General features: G+C 43.4%; 3 protein-coding genes across 3 annotated transcripts; 2 read left to right on the top strand and 1 right to left on the bottom strand.

Moving 5' to 3' along the window:
* Nucleotides 1–517: 517 nt before the first annotated feature.
* Nucleotides 518–2,589, bottom strand: LOC307248934 (uncharacterized protein). Its single transcript, XM_080025488.1, has 3 exons — nt 2,293–2,589; nt 1,538–1,716; nt 518–990 (listed from the first exon to the last, which is right to left on the bottom strand). Exons 1-3 carry the CDS (start codon nt 2,468–2,470, stop codon nt 595–597), a joined length of 753 nt encoding a protein of 250 aa, XP_079881614.1. The 5' UTR covers nt 2,471–2,589; the 3' UTR covers nt 518–594.
* A 580-nt stretch (nt 2,590–3,169) lies between these two features.
* On the top strand, nt 3,170–18,180 carry atxn7l2a (ataxin 7-like 2a; the record flags this gene model as incomplete). Its single annotated transcript, XM_080025731.1, has 10 exons — nt 3,170–3,299; nt 4,538–4,606; nt 5,166–5,484; nt 8,565–8,827; nt 9,506–9,588; nt 13,001–13,212; nt 13,918–14,125; nt 15,030–15,151; nt 15,750–16,605; nt 17,920–18,180. 10 exons carry the CDS (start codon nt 3,170–3,172, stop codon nt 17,935–17,937), a joined length of 2,280 nt encoding a protein of 759 aa, XP_079881857.1. The 3' UTR covers nt 17,938–18,180.
* Nucleotides 18,181–20,538: 2,358 nt separating this feature from the next.
* Nucleotides 20,539–25,920, top strand: cyb561d1 (cytochrome b561 family, member D1). The gene is made up of 3 exons (XM_080026476.1): nt 20,539–20,989; nt 21,495–21,532; nt 23,504–25,920. The coding sequence occupies exons 1-3, from the start codon at nt 20,833–20,835 to the stop codon at nt 24,008–24,010; spliced, it is 702 nt and encodes a 233-aa protein (XP_079882602.1). The 5' UTR covers nt 20,539–20,832; the 3' UTR covers nt 24,011–25,920.
* Nucleotides 25,921–26,304: the final 384 nt, after the last annotated feature.

Genomic DNA, 26,304 nt, shown 5'->3' with positions numbered 1-26,304 from the left:
AGTGCAGACCATGAGATGGTCCCAGGAGTGTGGAGAAGAGATGGCCATGGGTCATTCGAAAGTGTTGCGGCCTGCAAGTCACGCAATCCGACCCATGGGTCCAAAGAGATGAGGGACATTCTGAAAAACTACTTTGTCTCACCTCAAGGCCAACTTCAATGGCAGGAAAGCCGCATATAGTGTATCTATCAGTGTGATGATACCTTAATACATGTGTTTGCTGTACCTTTTGTTATGCAGATAATGTTTTACTGCTGTACAATTGCTTATGTTTACTAGAATGGATGCAATAAAGAGCATAACATTGCATATCTATTCATATTTTATTGTACTTGTGTCAAGTTTAAAAAAATAAGTTAAAAAAATATATAGTAGAAATACAATCCAACCTGCATTTAAAAAAGGCACACAAACTGAAAATGTCTCTCTTGTTCAAGTCTTTATGTAAAAAAATATATAAATTAATAAAATACAGCAATAGTCTGCCACACAGACTTAAACTAATAAATAAGGTTGCTTCTTTAATTACTAAATCAAATATTATTCAACCCTAACTGGTATGTTAATAAAGGTATCGATAATTATTAACTGATTTTAATCTGTTGAAGCAGCTGGACCAGCACTGGACTTCAGCTGGTCTTCTTCTTGCATGTCATAAAGAATGTTCATGATTCTTTTTTTAGCTCTTGTTCTCAATGTGGGGTCCTTAATTTGCCACACCTCAGCTGCCACCTGTTGACCAAATAGTGATTGATCATTATGCTGGAAGCCAGACTGAATAGCTTGGGACATCTCCCTGAGCATCCCAATCTTTTGGAGCTCTATTTCATTGTCATTATGGTTGCTTTTCCTAGGCCTTTTAGCCCTGAGCTCAGAGGACGAAGTGGGTGGGCTTCGTTCAGGGAGTGGTGGTGAAGAACTTCGTCCAGGCTGGCTACATAATGAAGGGGAACCATCATGGCCCTGGTCCTGTTCCTTGCAATCTTCAAGCTGTTGGAGAAAAAGTATAACAATGATCTACTACAGTCTACATAAATACAGGCTTCTGCACATTTCATTGTCTTTTCTTATATTTTGTTTTCAATTCAACAAGATTGTTCAACCATCCATTTAAAGAATAAAGTTCACAGTTGATCTATCAGATTATAATTACAGTAATTAACGCCATTCATGATGGTCTTTGCAATACAGTATGTAGCTCCGGGTGGTGTCGGTTGCTTTGTGGTCACTCTAAACTTGATGTCAGGCTCCTACTACTTTGTCTATTGTTGCTGGTAATGTTACATAATAGCTAATCACCTATTATGTAACATTACCATTACATTAAGAATGGTTAAGTTTTTCCACAATATGAACTTGTGTGGCATACTATTAGGATGATAGTTGCTAATCCAATCCTCAAACAATGAGGAAAGAGGCTACTACATATGTGAGCCATATCATATATTGTGTGTTTTTGGAATAGTGTACAATCAAGTATCAAAACACTATTTCAATGTGCCTTTTGGTGATGAGCCTGGACTGGAAAGGTACTTACATAATCAAGGCTGCTCTCACTGTGGCGGTGAACCACAAATGGGAGCAGGAAGTCCAAGTTATTTTTGAGCCACCGTTGCTTGGAAGTGAGGGTCCTTTTACCACTGCCACTGAGGAGGGGTTTTATAAGACGGCAGTACTGTGTCCTCAAAGAAAGACCTCTGGTTTTCACCTCTGAAACTGAAATAACAGGATACATGAAGTAAACACACAAACAAACACATATGTAGCTTATGACATTTACAACATTCCATTAATGTAGCACCATACAGGGGTTCCCCAATTTTTCATTCCTAACCCCTAAAATACAGTGCCAGACACTGGGGACCCACACCGACCCTGGAGGTGTGTGTGTGTGTATACAGTTTATGCATATCCCTTTGCACACAGCCACACACAGGCATTGTTAGGCCCTTGCAAACACAGGCTTTAAACAAAAGAAAGACAGCCAAACAGCCATACATTTTTATAGTGATTTTAGAAAGAATATTTAAACACAATTTCAGTCATCTCTGTGAATAAATATTATCAGTAATTATTTTATTTGCATGGTTTTATTTGAATAATTTCAAATCATATTTCTGGATGTAGGCCTGTTTGTACAACAATGGGTTCAATTTACAATTTTAAGATATTTTTATTTATTTGTTTGAATGCATCTCTGTGTGCATCTCTGTGTGCATCTCTAGCAACCAGCCGGCAGTCCCGACCCCCACTTTGGGAACCACTGGACTAATAGCATATACTTCTACTCACCGGGGATTTCCAGTGCTGCAGCAATTTCCGTCCACATCTTGCCTTTCTCCACTTTGTCGTGGTATTGGTTCGAGGACACGTCAAACAGGCAGTCTCTCTCACGCCACAACTCGACCAATTTCTCCTCCTTCTCAACAGTCCAACAGAACCGTGGCTTCTTTACCCTCCTACCTGCCATGTTTACATTAGCCAGCTGATTGTCAGTTTGCCGCTTATTTTGTACTGGAGGGTGCGAACCGAACCGATTGGTTTTTGTTAATGTTCACGTGGTTTAACGTCACTTCCAACCCTTAAGACTAACGATAATATCAAACATGTTTGATAATGTGGTAACGTCAAGACGGGGAGAAGACTGGCTGAAATCGGGTCGGAAGACCACCATACACCAAACGACTGACATTACGTGCGCGCGCCACTACTCCAGCACGACTTCTGTGATTTCAGTCCGACATTGGAAGATTGTCTGCGACTGTCAAATCGCGTGAAAAGTCGTGTAGTGTAAGCCCATCATAAGTGACCCTTGATTAAATATATAGCCACACCAGCTAATCTCAAAGTAGGCCTACTTGAGATTGGCATAGGCTATATTTTGGATGAATCCAAACATTTTCCTCAGGAGCCGCTGAATGTGTTTTAAAAGTTTGCTTTCTAAGGATCCCATGAATTCAGGACCACTTAAATAATTGATTGCTATGCATAGACTGTATACAAGGTGCTATGAACTGTCTGACTGGACTCTTTTCCTGTCTATTTCCTAGCTGCTACACTGGTTTCTTCTGTCCCGTCCCTGTGTGTGGGTGTCCCAAGAACGCGCACGCAGGAAGTTCCTATCCAGCAGAGAGCGCAAAATATGACGTAAGTAACTTGCCGCGCAGTGATGATGGCGGTGCGTGAACGCGCAGTTAAAGTAATGGCTGCTCTGGATCGGCGGGTGCCTAGCCTCGATGATTTCGTTGGTCAAAGCTGGACTGCCTGGGCCGAGTGGGCCGGCGTGGCAGTGGCGGGTGGTAAGGAAGCACATTGACGCAAACACTGACAGCTACGAAGCCATTTAAACGAAGCACCGGGCTTTATTTTCGTGGAAACGGAGGAAAGAGCTAACCATGTTACCCAAACAAAGACCCTACCGGGTCCTAGCGCTGGGTGGGTAACATGTTGCTCTCTTCCAGGTCCCACTGCATATGCTGTTTTCATGAAAAATTTGTGATTGTTATGAAGATATAGTCATGATAGTGGGTGTTTTACGGCTGTGGCCATTAAACTAGCTGTCGGTGTGAAGGGGATGCGTTTGCGTTGAATGAAAGCAGCCGGGCAGTGGTGGCATCAGAGCGGAAGGAGGCTAGTATGGATGGTTGGGTGAGCAACTTCTTGCCGTGGAATGCTAGGCTACCTAGCAAGCAAGCCACAATAGCCTTTGACGACGGGGCAGTGAGCGTTAGCATGCTAATGCTAGCAGCAAGAGGATAGAGAGTAGACACCGGTGACGGAGGAGGAGTCTGATGATGCTGTTGCCACCATGTAGGCTAAATGATGGCCCAGCCTTTGGTATATGCTAACGTTACTATGTGTTCTTTTCACTTAATTTGAATGTTTCCTATGTTTTCTTACATCGGCGCCTCCATTTATCTGATGTTAACAGTTCTCTACGCGAGAGGAAAGCTCACATGATGTGTGACTTCAGCCCCAAAAGTGCTATTGCCCTTCTCATCTTCAACTATGTGCGCTCACTCATTGTCCGGCATCTCCAAGTGTTTACAAGTATTTAATGCTCAAATAAAGTCATCCAATTCCCCACAGTAATTTAGCTACTTATTGTTTTGAGCAAACTATGACAGAAATGACTAGTCGAATTGACCTGCAGCAGTCATTGGAGAGGCAGTCGACCCTGCAAACCAGGCCTTTTTATATAACACCGTTAAATGGCCTATTTACATGCCGAATTTGTGAAGTAAGGTTAGACTTTGTCTTGCTGATGAACCTTACTTACAATTTTTGCAAACCGACTGACGTTCCAATTCAGGGCTTATTGAATGTACCATGTCCACTGAGCACAGGGTTGGCGGTTCTATCCCTACTTCCTCATACTACTGTGTCCTTGGGCAAAACACTGAACCACAGTGCTCCTGTGTGGTAGCTTGCTGCTGTCGTGTGTGTGCGTGAATGAGCAGGAAAAACCTGTATAACACGCTTTGCAAAAAAGCACAATATAAATGCAAACATTCATGATTTATATGTGATGTTTCAGGGTCTGATGTGGAGGACTGCAGCAAGAATGGCAAAAAGGCTGCAGAGGCCATGTCGCTCAGTAAAGAGGGTAAGTCTGCATACTGTCATCTACAAGAAGAAATAGTACAGTCTGTTGTTTTAGACGTATGAAAACAAGAAGGCATAAACTAATACACAATGATTGCCTTGGGGCCTCTTGTTTTATCCGGAAAAATAAAGGCTAAATGAAAAAGTAAATTAAAAAAATTGCAGAAATCAGGGAGTATTATTGTAGGGTAGTTATGCTAGTGTTGCACTCACCCTCTCACAGACATGCTGCATCAACGCCACATGGGAGTATCACCCTAAAAAAGCTTCCAAGAAAATTGAGCTGGGGTCCAACCCATGTGCAGTGATTTAAAGTGTATAATTGAAGCTTGACAGAATCGGCGGAATCATTATCACTGTCGGCCACCAAATGGCATTTAGTAGCGTTTCACCACAGACAGTACTTTTTAAGTGAGAAGATCTACCACCATATTTCCATAATGCAGCATCATCCCTGCCTGTCCTCAAAGCCATAATACCATGTTACCTCTTAACTGATACATTTGTGTGTCCATTGCATATGCTCTCAACATCACCCCCCCTCCCTTTCCCCCTGTCAGACATGTCCATCTTCGGCCTGTACCCGGGCCACGATGACTTCTACCTGGTGGTGTGCAGCCACTGTGGCCAGGTAGTGAAGCCCCAGGCCTTTGAGAAACATTGTGAGAGGAGACACGGCCCCCTGTCCAAGCTGTACGCCCGCCTGCGCTCTCCCACCCCTGCCCCCCAGCCCCAGCAGAGGCCCCCCACACACCACAGCCACGAGACCAACGCCGCCTCTGCCTGGGAGGGGCGTGCCGCTCAGCCACGGCCAGCCCCACAGTCGCCTTCCACCCCACCCCAGTTTAAACACTCCAAGAACTCCAAGGATGGAGTACGGTACGTATACAGAGTGGGGCAAGTGGAGGAGAGCGCTCTGCCTCAACCCAGAGTTCATGGGTCATTAACATCAAGACGTCTGGTCCTCACCATCTTCAGACGGGTCAAGAAATAGACACACACCCCCCATAAGTACACAACTTGTCATTATAAGACTTTGTTCATTACCCTGGAATTCCACTGGCTGCGCGTGCGTTGTCCAACGGTTTTGCTCCGTGCGCCCACGTCCGTCAACACCCACCGGCTTTGTTTTCAAAGCAGGCACGGCCAGCTCCGCTGAACAGCTGGAGTTGCGAGACCGAGAAGTTCCTGCGGTAATAAAAGTGACGGGCGATCGCTCTTGATAATATGATTTTATATATGTGTTATTTACACAACAACAAACGCACGGAAGAGATTGTTACCTGCAGTGAACACCGAGTGTCTTATTTTGAAAATTAACCGGAGGTTTTATTGTTTTGTCGGCGTCTGTGTTCCTGTCTATCTCGATGTGTTCTGTGCTAAATTGATGCGGTGAGCTCCGGCATCCAGCAAAAATAGAAGCAGTGCGTATTTCACCGGACAGCTGGAGCAGCAGTGGAGCAGAGAGACGGTGCAGCGGAGCTAGTGGACGCTCACGCACTGACTAAAGTAAAAACCTGACGGCTCCGATGCCTTGCTGGAGTGGAGAAGGACCGGACAGGCAGCCGGTGGAATTCGGCCTTTATTGTCCCAATCAATGAAGGACCCTTGTTAATGTATGTCGTGAACTTTTGTATTTTATTGTTAGGCCTGTCGCGATGAGGAATAAATCAATTAATTTCACGATAGATTAAAATGAGCGATAATTTGCCGGCCGCAATAATTACCATTTGCAGCTTGTTTGTTTTCCTCAAGTCTTTCTCTATCAAAGAGACTAGATGACAAGAGTTTCCACTCCGGTGTATCAACCCTCTTGCTTTTTGTGTGAGAAAAACAAAACCATGTTACCTAGGCTTTTTTCATTGCACATCTCGCTGTTGTCACATCTTTAACATGTTGGCGACTTTGTCGCTATATTTGCCAACTTTCCGCCATTGCGATAAGGCTGTTAAAGACCACGTGTCCTCTCTGTGCAAGAGCTGCCAGGTGACGCTTGTAGACAAGTAAATAGTTCTATAGGTCCTCATTCAATAGGCCACTGCATATCTATAAAAAAACTAACCATTGTTATATGGCATCAAAGACAATGTAAAGTTAGTTTGTGAATATGTAAATAGGCCTAGTGAGTTTTTAAAATACCTGATCAGCATTTTCTATCCATTTAGCCTCTTTCAGAATAGCATATTGTGCAAATTAGCTGATTATGTCATCTAGCTACTACTAGCTACTTTGGGCCAATAACTACACTCAACAAAAATATAAACGCAACACTTTTGTTTTTGCTCCCATTTTTCATGAGATGGACTTAAAGATCTAAAATTCATTCCAGATACACAATTGTACCATTTCTCTCAAACATTGTTCACAAATCTGTCTAAATGTGTGATAGTGAGCACTTCTGCTTTGCTGAGATAATCCATCCCACCTCACAGGTGTGCCACATCAAGATGCTGATCTGACATCATGATTAGTGCACAGGTGTGCCTTAGACTGTCCACAATAAAAGGCCACCCTGAAATGTGCAGTTTTGTCTCACAGCAAAATGCCACAGATGCCACAAGCATTGAGGGAGCGTGCAATTGGCATGCTGACGGCAGGAATGTCAACCAGATCTGTTGCTCGTGCATTGAATGTTCATTTCTCCACCATAAGCCGTCTCCAGCAACTTCGCACAGCCATTGAAGAGGAGTGGACCAACATTCCACAGGCCACAATTGACAATCTGATAAACTCTATGCGAAGAAGATGTGTTTCACTGCATGAGGCAAATGGTGGTCACACCAGATACTGACTGGTTCTGAGTCCCCAGACCCCCAATAAAGCAAAAGAAATGCACATTTCAGAGTGGCCTTTTATTGTGGACAGTCTAAGGCACACCTGTGCACTAATCATGATGTCAGATCAGCATCTTGATGTGGCACACCTGTGAGGTGGGATGGATTATCTCAGCAAAGCAGAAGTGCTCACTATCGCACATTTAGACAGATTTGTGAACAATGTTTGAGAGAAATGGTACAATTGTGTATCTGGAATGAATTTTAGATCTTTAAGTCCATCTCATGAAAAATGGGAGCAAAAACAAAAGTGTTGCGTTTATATTTTTGTTGAGTGTATTTTCCTTCTAGAGGAATCAGCAGAGATAGAGCTTCCTAAACGAATGTCTGTAGGACTTCATGCAAAATCAAAAACACAATGAACTGTATCATCTGTTGTCAGTGTGGTCCAAAACTTGCTTGCATTACAATATCAGAAGGCTTAATATAATTAAAATTGGGAAAAATGTGAATAGACGTGTTCCAGGTCCATTTAATGTGTGCCCCTACATTTTCTGGTTGCGCCCCTAAAAATGTTGAGTTAAGGGCGCCAGTGCAACTAGTAAAAAAAGGTTAGTCTGGTGCCCAGGTATTGATCTTTGAAAGGGTGTACTTGCATTATTATTTCATTAACATTAACTTAGTTGAAAATGGTCTCAAACCGGTTATATTATCGCTTATCGCAATCATTTCTAGGACAATTTATCGTCCAACAAAAATCGAGATTCTCATTTCTGAATCTAGTGGCTGTTTATTCATTTCTTTGTTGGTCACTGGCTGCCAAGTGTTAGCTGGTTAAATATGCATGCTAACTGGAATCCAGTCTCAAAGGGCTTCACATGTTGACTGCACTAAGTAAAGAATGGTCTCTCAGATGCTAAACTTTAAGGTGAATCCCCTATTAGGAAAAAGTGCAAGGACACAAAGACTATATGCTAATCACTTGGACAGAATGCCCCGAGTTATTATAAATAGTATCTTTACCATGTGTCTATGCTGCCTCTGATCGTCAAAAGTGAAAGCCAAACTTTAAACAAGCCAGTTATCTTTGCTGCTTTTGATGAAATCAGTTAATGCTTTCTAAAACAGTTTATTTTGCCAGTGTTTATACAAGTTAACTTTTTACCATTGTCTTCCATCACCCAGACATTCCCCGCTGGAAAAATCCTCCCACAGCGGCCACACAGAGTCAGCGGTGTTCAAGCAGCCTCCACTACTGGAGCCTCCGCTGAGCTCCCCGCCCCCGTCTGTCAGAGACCCGCCCTGGCCGCACGATGGCACCCCTCCTGCCAGAGCATCACCCACAGACAGGCCCTCCAGCCAGGGCCAGAGCCAGAGGAAAGACTCTCCACTGGCCTCTGCACTGGCAGCCCACAGAGTCCCTAGACCCTACAACAAAGTGGCATCAAGTGAGTACAAATGGAGAGAGTTGGCTAATATGGAAATGGAATTGAAATGAATGATGAATATACTATATTTGCATGAGATTTGTGTGTTTATTATCAGATAATGTTGCATACTCACAAATCAATCATCAGATTACCCAGGAACTGTCTACTGATATCAACTCTCAGCTCAGTTTGAGGCTCATGACGGGTTTCTTTTTACCTTGATCACGTGTATGAATTTAAGGATTACCCAGAATAATTGTCTGTAGACCAAAGACTTCTATGGGAGCTGTTTTCGTGGTGTTTAGCTGTTGAGGTGTATCAATGAAATACCATCCATCCAAGGCTTGTTGTATGCCAAAACTCTGCACAGTTTAATAGTAAGGCAATTACTCGTATCAATAATATGATGTTATGAATGTTGGTCTGAGGGTTATCAGCTATATTTGTTTTGAGTTAAACAAACACTTGTCTAAGCTTATTTACAATCATTTATATAAATTGATACTGAATGACCTATGTATGTGAACTGACAAATGGTTCAACGCTGAAATGTCATGATGGTTGCACCGAAAACCTATGCTACACATAAGAGCTCAAACACGAGGTCATTGAAATGTGTCTTTTGGCATCTCCCCTCTGTTATATTTGGTTGACTGTATGATGCTGTTGCTGAGAGTGTGTGTGTGTGTCCTACAGAGAGGGAGTGTGACTTGGACAAACACTGCGGCGTCCTTGATCCCGACAGGAAGAAAGTGTGCACACGCCTCCTGACATGCAATGTAAGTCCCACACACACACCATGCCCCCCCCCCCCCCCCCCCGCTCCTTCTCATTCTATTGCTCTGGGGCCGTATTCACAAAAAATTTTATCTTAGCACTAAGAGTACTCCTAGGGAGCACTAAAAGTTCTTAGTAAGGAGTAATTTCTTAAAACCTATTCACAAAGCTGATAAGACCAACTTTTACTAAGGAATGGGAGGGACTCCTAAGCTAAGACTAGAGGGCGGTGTTGACCCTGTTGCTATGGATGATGTCATGTTCATACCTTCTATGCCTACAGTGATTGGCTGAGAGGGAATGAGAGCTAAGAGTGAATTTATGATAGAAACACTGTGGGATATATCCATATTGTGTCGCTGTATTAAAGTAAAGAGTTTTTATATACAATTAATGACAAGTGACACTGATTTAACATGAAACCAAGATACTGCAGGGTTTCCCACACATTATTTCACAATTAGCCTACAATAGCGCCACATAGGTCTATTCATTTTAAATTTTACAATTATTTGAATCGGAAAAAATATCCTCATTGAAGAGCTGCACGCCATGCACTCTCACTGTATTTCTCTCAACGGCGGACTATGCAGCAATAGCCAGACAACGACAAACCGGGAAATTCATCATTTAGAAACAACAGCCGGCGAAATCGTAAAGTGCATGCGGAAGGAAAAAGGCGAGATGCGCAACTATACAGTAGCGGACCTCTGGAACGGAGGAGATGCTGCGAAGCGCCATATAGGCCTCTAGTAGGAAATTAAACCCAAACGTGACACCAACAGTAACTTTCAGTGCATCGTAAACCCAAAGCAACTGCAGGAAAAGGAACTTAATAAATATTTTATTATATACATTTAATAAATATAAATGTGTCTATACTTTCTAAATATAGCTTTACTAAGATCATTAACCCCTTACAGCTATCCAAAACACCATCAAATGACTGTCTGTGATTTACTCTTAGTGACTTAGGAGTCCTCTTGAGCTTTTCATAGATTTAGGAGCTAGTTTTAGCGCTAAAATGCTTTGTGAATTACACATTCTTCTAGACAATTACCAAGCTGTTAATGTACATGATGTTGTAATGTGCGGCGCGCTGTTTATTATTAAGATAACGGCCCTTCATCAGACACATGTGGACCTACTGGACAGATTTACGCATATCGATCGCTCCATCAAGATATCCAAGTCAGGGCTTTTTGTATGGGCAGAGATCGTTATTTTAAGTGTCTTTTATAAGACATTTCTAAAATGTAGAATTTTAGATGGTTGCTGTAGCGCCACCATCAGGACTATTATCATACATACATCAGACTACATCAGACTAAGTAAGTAAGTTTGACACAGGACTGGACTTGTGTGTGCAAAGTTTGGTGGTGATTTTTCACACATGGGAACATGGATTTCTTTGAAAGATGGAGAATATTTTTTTTTATTTTCTTTTTATAAGATTTTTTTTGGCATTTTTATGCTTTATTGATAGTGTAGAGACAGAGTTGAAATGGGGCAGAGAGGGGAGTGACATGCAGAGGACGACCGCGGACTGGAATCGAACCCGGGTCCGCTGCTGGCCGAGGCCCATGGGGGGGACGGAAGATGGAGAATATTTTTGAATAGCAAAAACAAGAGGGTCCTTGCAGCCTTTCTGCTCGGTCGGATGATCTGCACTATGGCACCTTAATCCATTAAGAGAAGGTGACAGTTAATTTTGCTTTACAGAAGAATTGGTCACTGATCTATCATTCTCCAACTGATGCTTTGTTTTGTGTGAAGGTGTGGCTTCTTATGCATTCTACATTTCATTCGTGTTTTTAAAAGTTGAAATTATTATACCACATCAAATGAAGAGGAGAAAAGAGTGATGAAAATCTAAGACCAGAGAATATGCTGGCATATGACTGCAGTCCCTGATCAACACTACTGATATAGTGAGTGGTGAAAATGGCAGCACAGGAAGAGTCCTTATATGGTGTCTGGTTGTGGGAAGGAGGAAGTGAGTGTGAGAGGCCACATCCAGCCCAGTAGCAACAGGATGACCTGATTAACAGGAAATGACAGGACTGACGGGAGCGACACAGAGGAAAACAACCTGCAGCTCTAGGTGAACGGTGTGTTTTCCACCTGTTACCAGGAAGGAAATGCATCAAGTAGACATTTGAAGTGAGTTAATCATCTACAATGATTGATTGGCATGATATATGTGTTTATAAGCATCATAGGTGCCTTAGTTCAATTCTAACAGCAATAATGTTACTTGGTAAAGCCTCTTGCAAGTTCTTCTCTATAATAAAGACTAAATCACCCTGTTAATGTTAGCATCACTAGCGTGGTAACATTGAGGGGTGTGCAGAGTATTGAGCTGCTTCTCTCTGCAAACTCGACCGGTGGGTGACAAAAAGCTACTGCTAGCACTGTGTACTGCTGGCCGTACCAGCGGTGCAGCAGTAAAAAGGGTCCCCCTCGCAACAGAGTTCAAATCACAAGAGCACCCTTTGCCATTTTCAAACCTTTGTTTCAGCTTTTCACCGGTATGTGAACATTTGTATTGCCCGAGTCATTTCCACCGAGCTGTGCGGCTCGATTGTCTTTTATTTGCGTTTCCATTGCCATAAGTTGGGTAGGGTCCCGAAATAAGCAAGCTGAGCCGCTCTTATTTTCGTTACTCCTCCGTACCAAACTGTCTGAAAGGGTGGAGCCACTCTGCAATCCATTTATTGGTGTGTGTAGTCACCTCAGCAGGAGTCAAGAGAGTCTTGTGATTTAGCGAAAAATGTCTGCGTGCTGCTCTCTGTTTATTGTGTGGTGTTTTTCCTCTTCATTGAGTTAATCAGCGGGCTACACTGTGTCCCAGTAGTCAAGGCAGGAGAGAATGTGGGGGGTGTATAAGTTGTTCAACAATATTTTTTTGGCGTACTGGTTTGACTTTGGCAATGTTTCTGATGTTGTAAATAGCAGGACTAAAGCAGACTGTTTAATGTGCTAAGTGAAATGAAAGTGCTCTTATTGTCAAAGTAGTGTTGATCAAGGTGGGCAAAATGTATGTAGTTCCAAGTTAAAAAGATGTGTTGCACTTGGACAGAAATGACTGGGAATGGAATTGTAAGTCCAGTTAAAGTCCAATAGAACCTCAGCAGCCTCCCAGTCCACTGTGGTCCACACTGACTGCATTAGTTAAACAGTTTGATGGAACACCTGGGGTTCTTTAGCTGAAGAAGCTCCCCCTCTCATCCAGCATGTGTTGGGAGGAGACCAAACATATCAATGATGAGAAGCAGTTTCAGCCTATGTGTTTTAAGTTATCTGGTTTGGATAATAAAGCTAGCAAGACTTGCCTCTAAATCAAATAATTATTTAACCAATAATAATTCAAGAGCAAATGTTGATTGATTTTGTCTGTGTCCTTGTTCCCAGATCCACTCCATCCACCAGCGCAGGAAGGTATCGGGCCGCAGCAAGAACTTTGACCAGCTGGTGTCAGAACTAAAGACCAAAGTGCGTGAGAAGGGTTCCCAATCTCTGGACGGAGGCTCCTCGGCTGGACGCTCCCCGAGCCCCGAGGCCCCCAGGGAGCAGGCCGGGGCCCCACACTGCAGGAGACTTCTGGCCAGCCTGCCTGCTTTCAGGTGAGGGGAGAGCTTCACTCAAAGCTAGCTGGAGAGGGATATGTGAGCGCATGCTCCTACAGGATTTCTACACATTATAAACCTTTATATCAACTGGAATAATGTTTTGCTTTAAAAAGGGAGATGCACAATATTAAATGTAGGACTGTTGTATTACACTGCATTTGTGGGGCGACTGTGGCTCAGTTGGTAGAACGGGTTGGCCGATGATCAAAGGTTTGGAGGTTCGATCCCCGCCCTGCCACCTGTGTCATAGTTGTTGTGTCCTTGGGCAAGACACTTAACCCACCTTGCCTTGTGTGAATGTCGATAGTTAGCCTGCTATCGGTGTATGAATGTGTGTGTGAATGGTAACGTGGGAAAGGAAAACAGGTCTCCCTTGCAAAAGAGTCTTCGATCTCAATGGGATATACCTGTATACATAAAGGTTAGAAGAAGAAGAAGATTTGTTTTAGCTAGGCAAACCTAATATCACGGCATCTGACTCTGTCCCAATTTATATGCAAGTTCATCATTCCAAAACTCAGGCAGAAAAAAAGTGAAATGTAGCATAATGAAAGGAGAGAGTGACGAGAATGCGCTTGAATATGTAAATGGACCGGTAGGGAATATGGCTTGTTTATGGTCGGAGCATATTAATGTAATCTAGGCAGTCTCACTACATCATGTTCCTGTTAATAAGAGATGTTATGTTTTGTTTCAAAGTCGGTCCACGACTGTGTCAGAGAGCAGCCCAGATGAGGAAGAGGAGGAAGAGGAGGAGGAGGAGGAGGAGGAGGAGGAGGAAGAGGGCAGCCTCCGAGCCCCCTCGCCTCTGGTCCAGGGGAAACTCTCCAGTGATGAAAGTGATGGAGAAGGACCCGAGCAGCCTGTGGACTTCTCATCATCCTCTGCACATCCCAAACCTCTAGCGGTGAGCAGCTTGTACCTGGCTTTAGACCCAGACTCGCAGCCTAAATCACGTTGCTTCTGCTCTTTATTGTCCCTTCAGCCGAGGCCAAATAATCGGTGTCTATCCCATCACGGAGCCGGTAAACGTTAAACAATGTGCAGCCTGAGATTCATGGTTCTGGTGAAAAATAAATGGTTTGATATCAACAGCGACCAAATGCAACCAGTGGAGGACAGGAGCCACCTGATCTGTCAATCCAATTTGAAAGAATTATAGATTATTTAGATTATATTTTTCAAATACTTGTGTTTTTTTTCTTGATATAATGAAATCAATACAGTTACATCTTACTTGAAGGAAATTAGCAATGGAAACAATAATAAACTACGGTTATAAAAATTCAGGTATGAAAATATGGATAAATCACAGATTTGTGCAAGAAACGCTCGTAGGCACGGTTTAGGCACGAATCTGCACTGTTAGTAAATGAGGGCCACTGCTGCTAAAGATCCAGACCTCTGACCACATGTGCAGCAAACATTCCACATCAGACCAACGCGAACCCTTCTCTTCGGCAACACTGTTTTTTTTTAAATGTCCATTGTGTGCAAGGACATATTGGGTTGAGGGGAACATCTCATATATATTGACGTTTAGATCGCCGTCAATGTGCGTGCTCATGCCGGCTCATCAGCATCTGTACCATGCCCAAGCACACCTCTCCCAACTGTGCCGGAGTTGAGGAAGTGTACCGTGCCTGAGCACTGAACAGAGCACTCACACTGGTTAAAAAAAAAAAAAAAAAAAGACTTTAGGGGTCAAACGTACTTGGGCACAGTACAGACGGCCTATGCATGATGGTAGCTTCTAAGCCACCACTGAGCATCACAGAAAGCATATTTACAACAAGTCTTTGTTTGTCCAGGTCTGTAAGTTTGGCAGCCATGCGTTGGGTCACGGCATCTACACGTTCGACAGAAGACTTCATCACCTGAGGTCGGCCCTCAGCAGCATGCTGGAGCAGCACATCAGCGCACATCTTTGGAGGTAACACCTGCTCTCACATTAAGCCTTTTCTCTGCTTTGATGTTGCTACTCCTGGAGATTTTTTTTGCAAGAAAACAAAAAGCGTACATGTATTTTCTCACTGGCATTTGTAGAAGCACGATAAATTGTACCTTCCACCTCCAGAACTTAGATCAACGTTCCCTCAAGATACTTGTTTTTTCAATATACAAATATTTATTGCACTATTAGATTTTTAAACTGGACTGAAATCATTTTAGAATTTTTCAATACTGCTGGACATATTAAAAATAATTTAAAGATACTGCTTTAGAATAAATAATAAACAAATAAAATCTAGCACTCATTCTATTTTGGACAACCAGCTACTGTTCTTAAAGCTTATTGGTCAAGAGCCCAAGCCGACAGTATCAAGGAGGAACACTGGCAAGTCACAATAGTTAAGTTTCTTTATTTGTCAATCTACACAAGGTACATAAAAATTCATTCTGCGCACATCCCCTCTCAAGTTACCACACTTTGGAGGGGGTCAGAGTGCAGGGTCTGCCGTAGTACAGCGCCTCTGGATCGGTTGCTCTGATCGAATATGTTTTAATAGATGTATTTTTCTCTTGACCAGGAAAATACCTCAAGCCACAGAAGTTCAGTCTCCACCTCCTTCAGCCAAGACCGTCCCTTCCTCGTCTCCCTCCTGCACATCCTCTTCGCTACATTCTAAGGTCCGCACTGGAAGTCACATCAGCTCCTCCCTCAAGACCTCATCCCCCTCTTCCTCCAGCCGGGGTCCAGGCAGACCAGCCCCCCAGTCGGAGAGCTCGGTGGCCGGTGTGTGCAGCAGCGCGAGTGGAGGCCACGCCGTGTCTCAGAGTAATAAGCCAGCAGGGGTGCGTCATGGCGGCTCCGGGCGATCTAAGAACCCAGTGGGCCGACCCAGCAAACAGATGCTCAAACAGCGGGAGGAGGCTGCCGCCGCCGCCGCCCAACGCAAACGCAAGGCCCCCTCCCAGGAGAGCGAGCACTCAGGCCCAGAGAGGAACTGCATCAGCCTCCAGGATCGGGGCCGCCCCCCCTCCACTGCAGCCTCCTCCTCCTCCTCATCTTCCTCTTCTAAACCCCCACTTCCCTCAGCTCTCCCCCACGGACAGACCAATGGCACGCTCTCCCCCAGCGGTAAGGCCCGCCCCCAGCCCTCCCCTTCAGAGTCCCACTCCCCGGCTGCCAAGGCAGTGTGGACGCACAGACAGACACACACCTCGCCCTCAGAGCCCATCAACTCAGGACTGCATGGGGCACGGTTTGAGCACCAGGGGCCGGGGAAGAAACGTAAGGGGGGCAGCATGGAGGAGCACAAACCCTCAGCTGGGCGCCTGCCCTCCTCCACCTCCTCCTCCCCGCGCTCTAACTTCTACTCCTGGAAGGACAGTAAAGGGGGGGGGCTGGCCGGGGGGGCGGACAAGAAACTGGGCGCACAGAAGGTGAGTTTGGAGGAGATAAAGGCACGGAACCCAGCCTCATACGGCCGGACAGGGAAAATCATTTGGTAGTCAAAGGTTACAATATGCAACTTGTTTTCCCTTGAGGCTGAAGTATATTGCTAGTGTCCTTGTTCCCAACTCAACACTCATCTTGATTTGTAATCAGTTGTGAAGCTGATGAAGCAGCCTCTGTAAAGCTGCTACAGGCTTAAAGAGGCACATAGTGAACACTGCCAATCTGCCAAACAACACACTCCCCTGTGTTTCCTACCAACACTTCATGACCTGTGGCTGTTTTCTTTACTTTGCTTTCAATGCTGATATGACACAACTGTATTATACGTTCCCTAAACCCTTACCTGCAAAAGTCAGTTCAGTCATCCAATAAACCACATTGCTCATGTGGATGTTATCTTGTCAATAAAACGTATATTCTACGCCATTGGTGGGGCTGGCCGATATGGGCTCAAAGATAATATTGCAATATATTTTTTTAGACTATATCCCGATACACCATGTATATCTAGGTATATATTAAATCTCCTTTAGATCACTTCAGATGCTCAATTTATTATTAGCATGGAGTGTATGACAAGCAGTGGATAGGAGATAAGCCAACACCAGGCAAACACATGCCAGCAGCATAAAAACAATTGCATCCTGTGTAGAACATCTGGCCATACATTACTTATGTTTGACGTATCCACCCACCCTTAGTCACAGGAAAGTTTTGTTTTGTGTATCAAACACTAACTTGTTGGCATTAGTGGTGCAAGAAGTTTCTCACTTTTATCAACAACAACAAAAATGAATGTGACCCCGGTTCAGCATTGCAATTCATTCTAACTTGTGAATCCAAGCTGCTAGACTTTTCAAAGCAACCGGTGTTAGACACAAGTTCTCTGTGGACAATTATGTTCATGTGGAAACAACAACGTATTTTACCTCTGTTTTCTCATGGCAACAGTCAATGAGTGCAATAAACCCATCTTGAGACTAAAAAAATTAACTTGTAATGGATCTTCCACAGGGCACCGTAACAATGTTGGGGTTAATCGAGGATAGCTGCATTTCAAATTGTAGGCTACCAAGAGTATTGAGATTTGGGTGTTTGTGTACGCAATCTGATTTTTCCTACAGTGCCCAGGAGGGGCCCAAAATCCCCCAAATTTAATTTAAGTTTAGTTTTAAACATATGCATAACAAAGTGTCTTCTCAATCCCATTAACATTAAACTGTACAGTTCTGAAGTGAATATACAAACAACTTGTCAACATGGAAATAACGATTTGACATTTTTCTTTTGTCCCACAGCCAAAACTGCACCATTAAGAGTGCCTGCCTTACAAGCCACTATGAGGGAGCCAGCTCTGCTCAGTCAAAGACTGAGGCAACAGGACTCAAGTGTATGTGTGTGTGTGTTTTGTCTATTGAGTAAATGCTCAAGTATGAGTGGCTCAGGTTGTTTGAATGTGCAGTATGGATGTTTTGTTTGAATGAATGTCTGAGGCCGAACAGGGAGAGGGAGGATGGGATGAAATTCAGAGTATGAAATACCTCAAGACCATCCGGTTATGCTGCTAAATTAAATATGTTGGTTTATAAAATGGATTAAAAATGTCCTTTACACTTGGTTTCTGTGACTCTTTTTTTTTTAAAGCTCTGTTACATTTAAGCTGTCCATCGTCTTTATTTCACTCTCACCCACTCATCGTCAACCGCTTGTCATGGGTTGGGTAGCGGGGGCAGCAGCTCCAGCAGGGGCCCTCAAACTTCCCTTTCCAGGGCCACCAGCTCTGACTGGGGGATCCAGAGGCGTTCCCAGGCCAGCTTTAAGATATAATCTTACAACCTAGTCCTTGGTCTTCCTCCTCCAGGCTATACGTGTGTGAAACCTCTCTTGGCGCACAGGGGGCATCCTTACCAGATGCCCGAACCACCTCAACTGGCTCCTTACGACCCAAAGTAGTAGGGGTTCTGCCTCGAGTACCTCACAAATGATAGATCTGTTCACCCTATATCTAAGGGAGACGCCAGCCATTCTCCTGAGAACCCATTTTGGGCTCTTTTACCCGCAATCTAGTTATTTCGGTCATTACCCAGGCTTCATCACCATAGGTGAGAGTGGGAACTAAAATCAACCGGTAGATTGAGAGCTTTGCTTTCTGGTTTCTGGCTCAGTTCCCTTTTCGTCACAACGTTGCAGTAAAGCGGATGCAATACTGCCCCCGCTGTGCCAAATCTCCGGCCAATCTCAGAACTCCAACGATAATTGAACTCCTTCACTTGGGGTTTTCACTACCTGGAGTGGACAATTCATTTGTTTCCTGCTGAGAACCACGGCCTCAGATGTAGAGGTGCTGACCTCATCGCAGCCGCTTCACACCTGGCTGTGAACTGACCCAGTGAGAGCTGAAGGTCACAGACTGATGTCATCAGGACCACACCATCTGCAAAAAGCAGCAATGAGATCCTCAGCCCACCGAACAGTAACTCTCCCCACCACGAGTACGCCTCAATATCCTGTCCATGAATATCACAAACGGGATTGGTGAGGAGGCCAACCCCCACCCGGAAGCAGTCGGCCGAGAACCTGGACACAGCTCTGGCTTTGAGTGTACAGAGATCAGATAGCACTGAGAAGGGACCCCCTCACCCCATACACCCACAGCACCCCCCACAATATCTCCAGGGAAACCCGGTCATTCGCCTTCTTCAGATAAACAAAACACATGTAGACTGGATGAGCATATTCCCAAGCCCCCTCCAGGATCTTTGCAAGAGTGAAAAGATGGTCCATAATTCCTTGGAGTAGACTTTACCAGGCAGGCTGAGAAGTGTGATACCCCTGTGGTTTGCACAGACTCTCTAGTCCCCCTTTTTGAACAGTGGAACCACCAACCCGGTCTGCCAGTCCTTCGGCACTGTCCCCGACTTCCACAGAATGTTAAAGAGACGTGTCATCCAAGCTTTCAGTATTTCTGGGGGGATCTCATCAACCCCCGGGGCTTTGTCACTATGTAGTTTTTTGACTACCTCAGTGACTTTCACCAGGGATATTGACAATGATCCCCGCCCCCCCTCCCCCCAGCCTCCAGCTCTGCCTCTACCAGGACGTGATAGTCGGATTCAGGAGTTGTTGTGCTATTTTCTGGACATTTAGAAAACTCCACAGTTGTACAACTTTACAGCAAAATGTAACAATATATATGATGCTCAGTGATAGGAGTGTTTAGTCTTCTTGCTTCAGATTTTCCAAAACTCTGCCTGACTTATTTATCTTTGGAATTGTTTGAATTCCCAGTAAGTTTTAAAATACATTTCCACTTAAAATTTGGACACAGCCTGGGTACAATGTGACCGTGGGATAATGGAGCTACTGAATGCTTGACTATCTAAACTGTTATGATTACTCATTAATCATGACTGCTGTAGTATTACAGCTATGTTCAGATATGTTTATTATGGTTCTGTTGAAAATGAAAGATTTTAGGTAGCAAGGTTAATTTCAAAATGTTAAACAGACTAGTGTGGCTACTAAAGAATGAAGAACTGTTTATTGAAGATTGTTTTTGAAGTGATACTTTGTCTATGTAAAAGAAAATGTTTTTAAAAAACAAGTTTGACAACATATAGCCTAAATTGAGTTTTTAAATGAACTGCGTTACTCTACTTCTGCTCCATACGTTGAGTTTGTGCCTCATAATAAAAATACATGAAGTTTTATAGTAATAATGTATTATCATTCGTGAGAATGCATAAGCAGTAGCCTACACACAGTGGAACAGCCTGGTGGCAGCTTCGAGCACTGTGAAAAACATTGAAAGTGAAGAGATGGAAGTGAAGCATCTCGCTCTTTCCTTACTCTTCGGCAGGGAACCAGGAAGTGAAACTAAAACAGGCTGAGCTACTGTTAAAAAAAAGGAAATAGTCTTGGTATGGGAAGCTGACGGGAGGAGACTCATACCATTTAAATAAATAGTATCGTAACCAGCTGATGGTAGGCAGCACTTTGTGTGGCATTGACACAGAATCAACACGGAGCGGTTGAACGCGAGGAGCTTTAGCTGGATGCGGAAGTATCAGTGTTGTTATTGTATGTGACTTGAATGAAGCCGTGTTGGTAGTATCGGCTGTTCTGCTGTTCTCCCACTCTTTAATCTCTTGTGAACATGGAGCTTGTGCAGTGCTCTGTCCGGACCCGCGGTGTTGGCGGTGGCGGGCAGAATGCGGTCTGATGTAGAGTACAGCCCGGTGGGAGAGGGGCTCGGGATGCGGGACTACTGGCTCTACGTGTGGATGCGGAGAGCGTCGGTCATAGTGGCTCATGTCACCGGCCTGGGCCTGACCCTAACCATCTCCCTGCTGTCCAGACCCGGAACCAGTGAGTGCATGTTTGATAGCTTACACCAGCACAACATTTATCATTTGTAGTATTCTATCAGGACAGAACATAGGCTATATCTACCATAGTGTAAAGAAATTATTCATTTTAACTGGAGTCATTCAAGGATTTACTTGGCACTTTTACTGTCCTGTTCAGCTTTCCCTGATTGTTACCCTGTTCCGTTTAAAACATAGGCTAATTTATTGTTTAACGGAATAGCCTAATGGTTGTGGCATTAGATGCCATTTTTGTTTTTAACTCTACATATTCTGAAATAGTCCAGTTAGAGATTAACTGGGAGCAGTGAGGGATTGGTGTTCCACGATTACATCTCCACTAGAACATGTCTTCAGGTTCTGTTGGTATTTTTCAGATGATTGCAGCGGTTAAAGCCATGCGGACCCTATGAGACACCGTTCAGTCATTGTGAACATGTAGGCCTAACTTGATCACTGTGGATTATTTATAACATGGTTAACTGTTGTTTGTATCTCTGTTTCAGGTTTGTTTTCCTGGCATCCAGTGTGCATGTCTGCTGCAGTAAGTCTATGGACCATTAAGGCTTTACCTTCTCTCTCTCTCTCTCTCTCTCACTCACTCACTCACTCACTCACTCACTCACTCACTCACTCACTCACACAGTAAAGGTCAGATCTGATTGGCTGCCCTCCAATTCTATACTGACAAAATGATGATCTCCATAATATAACCGTGAGATAATGGTTCAGTAGTTGTTGATACTGTTTCATATTCATGACAAAACCAATAGTTTTTATCTCACTATCTCAGTGTTTTCTCCAAGAGGAAAATACCATTACATAATAAGGGGCCATTATGACACTATAGCCAACATGAGTTTGCTCACTCTCATTTCCTTCTTAGTTTGACACTTTTAGGACTTCCTGATGTCATAATTGCCTATGTTTAGATAATTATAATTGAAGAAGGGGGTTCTTACTTTCTTAATGTTGAACTTATTAGGGAGGACAAGTCTTTCCATTAAGGATATGTAAGGAAACACTCCCGAAGCTCCGTCAACCTCTGTCTCCATCTTCTTTTCCACTGTGAATAATAGATTGTGTTGGGAGCAGGGAGACTGTGGTGCATGACTCTGTCTGCTATTGTGTTACAGCTGACCTAGAATATATGCTATCGTTTGGAGAACAGCTTTGTACCCTGACATAGTGGACAGGTTTACGTTGTGTTTCTGATTGTAATGGCAGTACAAACACCAGGCCTCTCCTGTTTGGGTCCTATTTTCATTATTTGCCTTCATTTATATTAAACAAAAAACTCCAGGGCTGCGTTCCAAATCGCATACTCTTTCTTTTCTTTATTCTACAAACTACATCTGACCATAAAAAATATTTAGTTAGGATGCAGTAGGCATACAATTGGGACATACTTTTACTTATTTATTTCTTAATAACATTGCGCCTTGATCTTGCCTCCTGCCTTTGTATCCGTCACATCCCCGGTTGTTTTCATACGGAGGCTCCATTGATGTGACGTCACTTCCGGTGCGCACTGGATTGTGGTTCAGAATTGCTCCAAATAGGCTGCTGATTTCAACACTAAAAATCTCAGCCGGATGTTGTAGACATCCGGGTATTTCTAACCATACTTAATCTGGCCACAAGAATTGAGAGATCTCAAATCTTTTTTCTACCATACTAAATAGCAGAAAGTATGGGGATTGGAACACAGGGCAAGTTTGAGAAAAGGTCTATGTTAGAGGCTAAATGTAAAATGAATGATCACATAAATTGTCTGACGTCAACTTCTTGGGACAGCTTTGACATACCCCCCTCTTATAGCAGAGGAAACATTTTAGTCGCACTCACTTTCAATTTGATCTCCAAATGAAGTGGTTTGGATCATGTAGGTTTGTTTACAGCCTGTCAACACAGGCAGAAGTCATTGTAGCTTATCACAGTGTTCCCTGAGGAGCTCAGTAATCAATTATCCATGAATTAACACTGGTGAATCTCTCCTGGATATGCGCTGAAGTGACCACACACAGGCATAACATCTCATTAAAGGTGAACAATGTCACTTTGGGTATGTCAGAGAAGTGAACATTTCCTAAGGTATATTCCCATAACTGAATAAACAAACTTTCCTCACGGGAAAATGTGATCCCTGGAACACTGTTTGAAGTTAGAAAGCTTCCTGAAAAGTCACTGTTTCACGGCAGCATGGCCCACAGTTGTTTCAACACACAAACATAGTCTTACTTACGTTTGGTAAAGAAAAACATGAAGAGTAAATATATTTAGTAAACTAACTGCAGGCTCTGCTAATGTAAACACATCTCCATCCCTTGAAAAATGCATAGTGCACCTTTAAGATATAAATGATCATTGGCCATGAAACAATAGGAACATAATAATCTTTCTTACATTGGGTTACAATACTATGTTTTGTTTACACACACAGTATCTGCCTGCTTTGCTTAAGAAAATTAATAAAATCTCTCTCTCTCTCTCCCGTTTCTCTCTCCTTGTGCAGTACTGCCTGTGTATGACTGAAGGCATCCTCCTGTTCTCGGCTGAAGGATCCCCCTTCTGCTTCAAATCCAGGAAGTGTAAACTGCGTCTGCACTGGTTGTTGCAGGCCCTGGTGCTGATAGCTGCGGCCACCGGGCTGGGCTTCATGGTGGCCAGTAAGAACGTGTCTGAGCTGCCCCACCTGCTCAGCTGGCACAGCGTCCTGGGTGTGTGCACGCTGTCTGCCACGCTGCTCCAGGCGGTCTGCGGCCTCTGTGTCATCTGCCCCAAGCCGCTGCGTCTGTCCTCCTCCGTGCCCCGTCTCAAGCTCTACCACGCCACCTGCGGTCTGCTGGTCTACCTGCTGGCCACCGTCACCGTGGTGTCGGCCATGTTCTCCGACTGGTTCCAGGCCTCTGTCAAAGGGCTGGCCTGGTGGGCCCTCCTCCTGCTGCCCCTCTTCCCCGCGCTAGTGGTGATGAACCAGATCACCAACGCCTACCTCCCCCGCAAGAAGATCACCAGCTGAAAAAAGAAGAGGCACATTGACGCTGTGTAGTCCCCCAGGGAAGCAGAGAGAAGCAAGGCTCTTAACACTAATGCAGCTTTTTGAAGAACTAAAACCTGCTTCACATGCTGCTTGTTTTGTAGACATGAGAAGATCATAGAAACATGGTCATGATGACAGGTACTGTATCTAAAGCCTGGAGCGTAGGAGCACAGTCTGACTGAGGCTGAGATTAGAAGAAAGGGGAATCTCAAACACCACATTGGATTTGATCATTTGTTTTTGTTTTTAACAATGTTTTACCCTCAACATATTTATCTGTTCACACACATTATTGCATTTCCATCCAAATGAATGTGAGAAGTCACTTGAGCAGTAGGACCCGCATCTACAGTTTGTTTGGTCTGGTTCAAAAAGGCTAGTAGGCTAGCAGCTGTATGTCAGTGTGGATGGTTAACACATTTGATATACAAGAGGAATGAAATACGTAATTTTAGGTTACAATGAACAGTTACTAATTGGACAGTGTGCATTACTAGGCTGAGTGCATACAGAGGCATTTAAAAAAAAGCTAATTACGCTTTGGCTAGCATGACGATTACCATGTCTGAATTGAGTCCTTTATTTGTCAATTAACACACAAGGTTACACAAATGCAATTCCTCAGGTGGGGGTCCTCGCAATCATACACACACATGGTTATCCTCCACACTACTGGAAGCAATCTCACATTCAGAACTTGAATCCTTTGCCTGTGCAGAAAGATATTTGCACTAACTATTTATTGAAAGTAGCCTGTACATTCTATTAATTTATCCATTTATGGTATATTTGTGTTGTGTCTGTCTGGCTGTCTACAGGTGCTATAAGAAGCATTTATTTGCGCAGCCGTCCTCGTCAGATAGTGCCGCGATGGAGAGCAGCGAGTCATCGTTCAAGGGCATACTCAAACGAGTGGGATACTTAAAAAATTGTATCCGGCAATTACTGCAAAGCTGAATGACTGGGAGACATGCGCTATGAACTGCTCTTACTGTTTAAGGGATTGCTGTATGAAGAGTGATTTAACACATTATTAACTAAATAAATATCACTTACTTCTCCTTTAACATTGAATTAGAAAAATAGCTGACCATTGAAACAGTGGACCATTGCCCCTAACAAGTACCGCAAATTCAAAGCTCACCAAACTACACCTCCACCCATCTCCAACCATTTGAAAAGGTTATTTTGTTCCAGGCTACAAATAATCAGGACAGCGCTCAAACAGAGGAATGTGGACTATTTTAGAAAATAGTTTTTTAGATGATGTATGAAGGCCTATTGGATGTACTCACCCGGCAGCACATTATAGTTAGGCAAAAAATAAATCAGTTGTTTCCTTTTTCCGCCCTGGCCTTCAGAATGCAAGCGAGGTATGATCTAGAAAAGCCCTCATGTAGAATGGACTTAATGCTGGGGGAATAGTAAGAAAACCAGGCCACAGTAAAGCTGTTTTTTTTTCTCCAGAGGTTTTAGGGGTCCTTCATTAAAACAGGCTGTTCAAACTTGCTAGTTTTGTAGCTATTTCCTTATTTGGTGTCAGTTCAACTCAAGGACGATGAAAAGCATTTAATGAAAGGAATGTACAACAGTGGACAACAACAAATCAGTTTAGTGACATTTTCTTTGATAGTGGAACTCTTTATTCCACATTCAGAATCCATTTTGTAACTTCAATTTTTTTTGTGACCGGTGTTGACTTAAGAATTTATTTTCCCACAGATGAAATGGTATGGATATTCTGCTACATGCTACAAACACATATTCCTTTTTCAACCTACTACTCAGGACCTTGCTTTATTAGGCCGTTGTGTTTTTTTCTTAGGATTTCAGAAAGTGTGTATTTATCCAATCCGTGTCAGCAGGTGTGTTACCTTTGAACACTTCTGTAATAAACAAATAAATATATATTGGATTTTCTATTTGTTTTTATTTACAATAAGACACATCCACATTGAAACACACCCATTTCCTACTGCTGTCAAAGCATTTGTTTAACGAACAAATATGACACATCAAGAGTAGCATTTCAGACTGTAGAAAACTGGACATGTCAGAGGAGAAATAACTTAAGAAATCAAACGGAAAAAAATCCAGTGTGGACAAGAGTGAGACCAGTTTCCATAGTAGCAGAGAATAACCCAGAATGCAATGCAGCACCACACCATATTACCTTTATGTTCTAGCTTTTCCTTTTAAAAAGATAAGGCTGGTTTTCTCATTGTTAACAATTCTCATTAGAAGAACAATAAATAAATGTGTCCACTGAATAG

The sequence above is a fragment of the Ammodytes marinus genome (genome assembly GCF_949987685.1).
Source record: "Ammodytes marinus genome assembly, chromosome: 4".
NCBI classification, from domain to species: domain Eukaryota; kingdom Metazoa; phylum Chordata; class Actinopteri; order Uranoscopiformes; family Ammodytidae; genus Ammodytes; species Ammodytes marinus.
The sequence above is the reverse complement of the archived record's forward strand: the minus strand, read 5'-3'. Positions and strand labels throughout refer to the sequence as shown.